Genomic DNA, 8,429 nt, shown 5'->3' on the forward strand with positions numbered 1-8,429 from the left:
GCTCCTAGACCTTAGTGCTGCTTTTGATACCATCGTTCACCACATTCTTTTGGAGAGATTGGAAACCCAAATTGGTCTACACAGACAAGTTCTGGCCTGGGTTAGATCTTATCTTTTGGAAAGATATCAGTTTGTCTCTGTGAATGGTTTGTCCTCTGACAAATCAACTGTACATTTTTGTGTTCCTCAAGGTTCCGTTTTAGGACCACTATTGTTTTCACTATATATTTTACCTCTTGGATGTCATTCGGAAACAGAATGTTAACTTTCACTGCTATGCGGACGACACACAGCTGTACATTTCGATGAACATGGTGAAGTCCCAAAATTGCCCGCCCTGGAAGCCTGTGTTTCAGACATAAGGAAGTAGATGGAGGCAAATGTTCTACTTTTAAACTCAGACAAAATAGAGATGCTAGTTATTGGTCCCAAGAAACAAAGAGATCTTCTGTTGAATCTGAGAATTAATCTTGATGGTTGTACAGTTGTCTCCCAAACAATTGTGAAGGACCTCAGCGTTACTCTGGACCCTGATCTCTCTTTTGACAAACATATCAACTGTTTCAAGGACAGCTTTTTTCCGTCTACGTAACATTGCAAAAATCAGAAACTTTGTCCAAAAATTCATCCATGCTTTTCTAGGTTAGACTAGGTCTAGGTTAGACTACTGCAATGCTCTACTTTCCGGCTACCCGGATAAAGCACTAAATAAACTTCAGTTAGTGCTAAACACGGCTGCTAGAATCTTGACTAGAACCAAGAAATTTGATCATATTACTCCAGTGCTAGCCTCTCTACACTGGCTTCCTGTTAAGGCAAGGGCTGATTTCAAGGTTTTACTGCTAACCTACAAAGCATTACAGGGGCTTGTTCCTACCTATCTTTCCGATTTGGTCCTGCCGTACATACCTACATGTACGCTATGGTCACAAGACGCAGACCTCCTTACTGTTCCTAGAATTTCTAAGCAAACAGCTTGAGGCAGGGCTTTCTCCTATAGAGCTCAATTGTTATGGAATGGTCTGCCTATCCATGTGAGAGACACAGACTCGGTCTCAACCTTTAAGTCTTTATTGAAGACTCATCTCTTCAGGGGGTCCTATGATTGAGTGTAGTCTGGCCCAGGAGTGTGAAGGTGAACGGAAAGGGACTGGAGCAACGAACCGCCCTTGCTGTCTCTGCCTGGCAGGTTCCACTCTCTCCACTGTGATTCTCTGCCTCAAACCCTATTACAGAGGCTGAGTCACTGGCTTACTGGTGCTCTTCCATGCCGTCCCTAGGATGGGTGCGTCACTTGAGTGGATTGAGTCATTGACTTGATCTTGCTGTCCTGGTTGGTGCCTCCCCTTGGGTTTGTACCGTGGGGGAGATCTTCGTGGGCTATACTTGTCTCAGGATGGTAAATTGGTGGTTGAAGATATCCCTTTAGTGGTATCCTGCCTGTTGGCCCTGTCCAGGGGTATCGTCGGACGGGGCCATGGTGTCTCCCGACCCCTCCTGTCTCAGCCTCCAGTATTTATGCTGCAATATTTTATGTGTCGGGGGGCTAGGGTCAGTCTGTTATATATGGAGTATTTCTCCTGTCTTATCCGGTGTCCTGTGTGAATTTAAGTATGGTCTCTCTAATTCTCTCTCTCTTTTTCTCTTTCTTTCTCTCTTTCTTTCTCTGTCTCTCTCGGAGGACCTGCGCCCTAAGACCATGCCTCAGGACCTGGCCTGATGACTCCTTCCTGTCCCCAGTCCACCTGGTCGTGCTGCTGCTCCAGTTTCAACTGTTCTGCCTGCGGCTATGGAACCCTGACCTTTTCACCAGACGTGCTACCTGTCCAAGACCTGCTGTTTTCAACTCTCTAGAGACAGCAGGAGAGGTAGAGATACTCTGAATGATCGGCTATGAAAAGCCAACTGACATTTACTACTGAGGTGCTGACCTGCTGCACCCTCTACAACCACTGTGATTATTATTATTTGACCCTGCTGGTCATCTATGAACATCTTGACCATGTTCAATGTATAATGTCCACCCGGCACAGCCAGACTGGCCACCCCTCATAGCCTGGTTCCTCTCTAGGTTTCTTCCTAGGTCCTGGCCTTTCTAGGTAGTTTTTCCTAGCCACAGTGCAATTGTATTACTAAAGGATCATTTTTATACTTAAACAAAGAGTCTGTGTTTCCTTTCTACTACCAATATGTATAAGTTTGATAATTATATAGACCTGATCATCTGTTGAAGAAATTGACCAACAAGACAACACAACTGATTGGCTCAAACACATTAAGAAGGAAAGAAATTCCACAAATGAACTTTTAACAAAGCACAACTGTTAATTGAAATGCATTCCAGGTGACTACCTCATGAAGCTGGCTGAGAGAATGCCAAGAGTGTGCAAAGCTGTCATCAAGGCAAAGGGTGGCTACGACATTGAAGAATCTCAAATATAAAATATATTTTGAGTTGTTTAACACTTTTTTGGTTACTACATGATTCCATATGTGTTATTTAATAGTTTTGATGTCTTCACTATTATTCTACAATGTAGAAAATAGTAACAATAAAGAAAAACCCTTGAATGAGTAGGTGTGTCCAAACTTTTGAATGGTTCTGTACATAGGTTTTGTCCAACCACAAATCAACAATAGGTTTCAAGGTTTTGGTTTATCAATCAGGAACCAATATTGAACTGACATCTCTATACCTTTAGGATAGGTGCTCCTCACAATCTAAATTTAGGTTTGTGAATATAGTCAATCAACCAATATGTTTTATATATTAACTAGAGTGGTCTTCTTTTTAACTTTGTGGATGACAAAGTTAGCCATACTACTGTTGTAATCAGAATGGATGTGGGTGGAGAACTTTGTGTAGATATATGACTCCGTACGACAGAGAAGATAAAACCAAAAATGCAATTTTAAGAAACGTACAAGTTTTTAATTTATTTTCGAACACTTGATGGCATGTCACTCCAAATGGAGTGTCATTTAAACCAATAAAGGCAAACAAACTTTTCACAGAAAAGCTTTTTTCTTTACAAAACCTTTTGTGGAATACACAAAATCTCTTTAGGAAAGGTGTATCTTCGAAGTTACAATGAACTTTTTAACATATTCTTTGAACAATGAATACTGTATTATCAATGACATTGATTTTACACAATCATAACATGATTTACATTCAGTGTAGATCCATTGGATCCATTTGTGTGATAATGTAGCTACATCAAATTGATACATTTTATCATTCAATGACAAAGAATTTGACAAATTCTAACAAACAGGTGGTCACAGACCCAAAGAGTAGCAACTCAACATGGGTTAGAAATACAATGCAAGTATGTTATTACAATAATTTAACTCTGTACTGTCAGAGTTAAGGTTCTCAAATGAGAACATCAAATAAGAGAAACACTGTTATTAAATCAGTGTACATTTTCAAATACATAGTATGTATCCAGACCAATCTGAATCATTTCATAGAATCCTTCCTTTCAAAGGAATACTGGCGAAACATGCCCTTTCTTCATCTGGATGAAGACTAATGACATAGCATCTCTTGCCAAATGCAGAAGAAGTAGACCTCTGTCACTCCGAACACCACTGTCCATGCTTGTCAAAACATACACTGGCCTGTCTAATTCCGTTTGTCTGACATGAAAAGGTCTGAAGCGTTGCTCTACCAGGGCCTCCAGAGCGGATGGGAGATGGGTCTCATCACACCCTTGGTGGTGGCCTGGTCTATTGGGGAGCCCAGCGGGGAGAGGGACCTGGGAGCCTGGCTGTGTTGGCTGGATGTCTGCAGGCTGTGGAAGTGGGTCAGCAGCCTGCTGTGGGACTGTGTCTTCACCTCACACTGCGACAGGAAGCTGACAGCCTCCTGCACACAGTGAGAGTAGCTACCATTGGCTACCACGGTGGAGGAACTCCCTGCCTGCTGCTGTCGGCTCAGGAAATAGACGGTCATCTCCAAGATATCAGCCTTCTCCTGCTTGGAGTCAGGCTGCTGCAGGAGGAACTCGGGAGCCAGGAGGGACTTGAGCTGCTCGATGCTGGTGTTGATGCGATCTCTGCGCATCTTCTCCACAGCTGGCTTCTTTACCTGCACAAAGAGAAAACAAGGAACAGTTTAGTCAACTTGCCATGTATAATTAACAGCAATAGAATAAGATTGAAATGTACTGTATGAATGTATTCAAAGCATTTGTTTACCTTAGTAAGTGAGAGGTTCTGCTCAGAGTAGGTAATCTGTCTAGTCATTGTTGGTGCCATGGCTGTGGCAGTCGTAGTTCTGTTGAGCTGAAGTCTCAGTAAAGAGCCAATTGGATATGTGCTGTCTTCCCTCTGGTTCTCCCTCCTATTTATACTCCTAAATCTCCACATGAATGTGTAGGTCTTGGGCTTGTTGGAGTTTCTCACAGCCTTGAGCCAATGGGAGGGCTGGGAGGGGCATTGTGAGATCCGTGCTGCCACATGCTCAATGAAGTATTTATTGCTGGGAGGACAAAGAGTGTGCCTCTCGGGAGCAGGTTGATAGAGCACACAAAAAACTATACATACCTTGGCCTAAACATCAGCGCCACAGGTAACTTCCACAAAGCTGTGAACGATCTGAGAGACAAGGCAAGAAGGGCATTCTATGCCATCAAAAGGAACATCAAATTTGACATGACAATTAGGATCTGGCTAAAAATGCTTGAATCAGTTATAGAACCCATTGCCCTTTATGGTTGTGAGGTCTGGGGTCCGCTCACCAACCAAGAATTCACAAAATGGGACAAACAAAAAATTGAGACTCTACATGCAGAATTCTGCAAAAATATCCTCAGTCTACAACGTAAAACACCAAATAATCCATGCAGAGCAGAATTAGGCCGATACCCACTAAATATCAAAATCCAGAAAAGATCTGTTAAATTCTACAACCACCTAAAAGGAAGCGATTCCCAAACCTTCCATAACAAAGCCATCACCTACAGAGAGATGAACCTAGAGAAGAGTCCCCTAAGCAAGCAGGTCCTGGGGCTCTGTTCACAAACACAAACAGACCACACAGTGCCCAGAACAGCAACACAATTAGACCCAACCAAATCATGAGAAAACAAAAATATAATTACTTGAAAAAAAACAGAGCAAACTATAATGCTGTTTGGTCGTTAACAGAGAATAGAATACCTGACCACTGTGAGCATAGCCTTGCTATTGAGAAAGGCCTCCGTAGGCAAACCTGGCTCTCAAGAGAAGGCAGGCTATGTGCACACTGCCTACAAAATGAGGTGGAAACTGAGCTGCACTTCCTAACCTCCTGCCAAATGTATGACCATATTAGAGACACATATCTTCCTCAGATTACACAGATCCACAAAGAATTCGAAAACAAACCCAATTTTGATAAACTCCCATATCTACTGGGTGAAATACCACAGTGTGCCATTCACAGCAGCAAGATATGTGACCTATTGCCACAGGAAAAGGGCAACCAGTGAAGAACAAACACCAATGTAAATACCACCCATATTTATGTTTATTTATTTTCCCTTTTGTACTTTAACCATTTGTACATCATTACAACACTGTATGACCATTGTAATGTCTTTATTATTTTGGAACTTCTGTATGTGTAATGTTTACTGTTCATTTTTATTGTTTATTTCACTTTTGTATATTATCTACTTCACTTGCTTTGGCAATGTTATCATATGTTTCCCATGCCAATAAAGCCCCTTGAATTGAATTGAATAGATGGGGAGGGAGAGGAAGGCTGGGAGGGAAAGGGAGGGGAGGGAGGGGGGCTGACATGGTGTCGTTATGGATCTGAGAAAGTGGTGACCCCAGAGGAAGGAGTTTGCTCATCTTCTGCCATTATCACAGAATAAAGAGTGAGCAAGTGTTTCGGGACAGGGCACAAATACAGTAGGTGTGAGACTGAGAGATCTGGGGCAGGGCTGTGAGTCTAACAGCACATGGAGCTACTGTGTTGTCCACTAGCTTCATGGAGCAGGTTGTTTCCAATAGCCTAAATTGTTCATATCCATGAGCTATTCAAAATCCTTGGGTCTTTGGTGTAATGTCATGTAAAGATGTAATGATGTAATGATAGGACAACATTTATCTATCACTCCAGTGTTTCATTTGCTAAATTGTAATTACTTCGCTACTATGGCCTATTTACTGCCTTACCTCCTCATGCCATTTGCACACACTGTATATAGACTTTTTTTTCTCTATTGTGTTATTGACTGTACGTTTGTTTATTCCATGTGTAACTCTGTGTTGTTGTCTGTGTCACACTGCTTTGCTTTATCTTGGCCAGGTCGCAGTTGTAAATGAGAACTTGTTCTCAACTGGCCAACCTGGTTAAATAAAGGTGAAAAAAATAATAATAAATAAAGGTAGTCTTTGGTGTGGTCTGCATATTTGTCAGGTAGTAGATTTCTGTGAGTTATAAACATTGCACAGTTGTAGCAGTTACTGCCATGAAAAATCTTCACATCAACCCATTAATATATCCAGAATTGAGTTTTGGAAAGCTCCACATGTAGATATGGACTGTTACTCTTTTAGCACACTTTCACGTCTACTGATAGAAATGCAGGCACCACAACTTTTAGACACAAACACACACACAGCTGCCCGTCCTGCCTGCCGCTGGCTGCGTCCCAGTCACAAGCTCCCTTCCTACCCAAGTGGAACGTGAGAGCTGCCATGGTCCCGAGTTTCCCACACTTCAGTGTTAATGACAGTGGGGCGGACACACAAAGGAAGTGTGCCCCGTCACACAAAGCTCAAGTGACCAAGGCCCTTCTACTCCCTCCTCCCTCCTGCCCAGCCACAGTGCAGTCAACCAGCTTTCACAGGCACACCATCTGGACAGATGGGACACTATAATCACCCAATGGGCCACGTGAGACCTGCTCAGGGAGATGAAATAGAAAGCGTGAGAATGTAGGAAAAGGGCAATTAAAAAGTCAAACTTCAAAGTCTTTTAGATATTATAATGACTTTTTGACAAAATATATGAAAATACAAGATAAAAAAACATGTTGTGTTATACTATTACCACCGAATCAAATAGTCAACACAAATTACTAATACCAATACCACCCTTATTACAATTGTATTAGCACTACAATGTCAATTTGTATTCAATTATTTTTATTTAATAGTTTATATGATGCAATGAAATGGATCTTACTTGAGTACTCTAGCAATGTTCACAGTAAAGGAATTTGGAGTGAAAATGCATTTCTCTGCCATGGACACTTCATGCTTAACATCTCCAATGAACATGTGAAATGTCCACAGACAGAGGATGTACTCCATGTTCTCACTACGTTCCCACCACGTATCAGTTGTAGTCAATGCTCATTGGTTAGTTCCCATCCATAACACATCATGCTACGAATGGGAGGGGGGAAGCGGGCATTTTTAAGGGCAGCTCCCACCTGTTCATTTGGATCAGGGCCATTGTATTGAATTAATTCAAGCAATTTGTGCACTTTCTATTGTCACGAGGGCCTCGTGATTGCTATACTATGAGAAGCTGCATCACATTAAAGCGTAGTGAGAGCTGATATAAAGGTAAAGGAAAATGAGGTTAAAAATCAGAGACATTGCACACTGAAAGCACACTGAGTCATCCTCATTTCAAAGCAGGCAATATACAAAACCTTACAGCACATCCAACATAAGGGACGACATCAAATGGACCATATTGAACTGATGAGGATGTCTTTCAATTAAGCATACAGGAGCTATATGTTGTAGGGCTGTTTAACTCATGTTTCCTTTCTCTGCTCCCACAGGGGTAAAGTTATGATCCTTGAGAGGAAATACACTGATAGGGTGGAGAAGCTTCGCACGGCACTTGAGAGCCAACTCCACAACAGGGTCTCCAGCACAGACTCTTTCTTCTCAGTCAGGAGGCCCCTGCTCTTCCACAACAACTACTCAAAGTACTCCAGAGATACTCTATGACTGTCTCCATTACCTGCTGAAGATATTGCCCCACTGTTGATCCAGTGTAGATCTCCATGGAAACACCAAGACCAGCAGTGGGACTGAGCATGGTAACACTGAGCAGTTTCTGTACCCTATGCAAAGTTACTCTCACACCAAATCTGTCGTCATCTCTACACACCTGGAAGAGCTAAAGATTATTATTATATATTTTTTTAAATGTAACCTTTATTTAACTATTATTTGGACTATTTCAATTGATATGTACTATTTTGCAACTGAAATGATTGGGATCATTTTTCAACAATATGTGTATATATTTCCAGACATATATTTTTTAAACAATAGATTCAAAGTTAATGGTCTTTTGTAAAGACAGAGATTTTAGTCTGTGCTGTATGTATAAGCCGTTAATTGTATGCCATTTTGTTTTAATATTTTTTTGCTGAGATGGTCACATGAAGACTACTCTCTGA

At 41.7% G+C, this 8,429-nt stretch overlaps 1 protein-coding gene across 1 annotated transcript; it reads right to left on the reverse strand.

Moving 5' to 3' along the window:
• Positions 1-2,910: 2,910 nt before the first annotated feature.
• Positions 2,911-4,326, reverse strand: LOC110533012 (transcription factor HES-5-like). The gene is made up of 2 exons (XM_021617144.3): positions 4,207-4,326; positions 2,911-4,096 (listed from the first exon to the last, which is right to left on the reverse strand). The coding sequence occupies exons 1-2, from the start codon at positions 4,264-4,266 to the stop codon at positions 3,674-3,676; spliced, it is 483 nt and encodes a 160-aa protein (XP_021472819.3). The 5' UTR covers positions 4,267-4,326; the 3' UTR covers positions 2,911-3,673.
• Between the last annotated feature and the right edge of the window lie 4,103 nt (positions 4,327-8,429).

The sequence above is a fragment of the Oncorhynchus mykiss genome, chromosome 9 (assembly GCF_057628025.1).
Source record: "Oncorhynchus mykiss isolate SJ-2025 chromosome 9, ASM5762802v1, whole genome shotgun sequence".
Lineage (NCBI taxonomy): Eukaryota > Metazoa > Chordata > Actinopteri > Salmoniformes > Salmonidae > Oncorhynchus > Oncorhynchus mykiss.

Excerpts from the sequence above, each read along its gene's own strand:
- LOC110533012 (XM_021617144.3), bottom strand. The coding sequence starts at position 4,266 with ATGGCACCAACAATGACTAGACAGATTACCTACTCTGAGCAGAACCTC. Across the intron at positions 4,097-4,206 it reads AGAACCTCTCACTTACTAAG|GTAAAGAAGCCAGCTGTGGA; the intron begins GTAAACAAATGC and ends CTCTTTGTGCAG.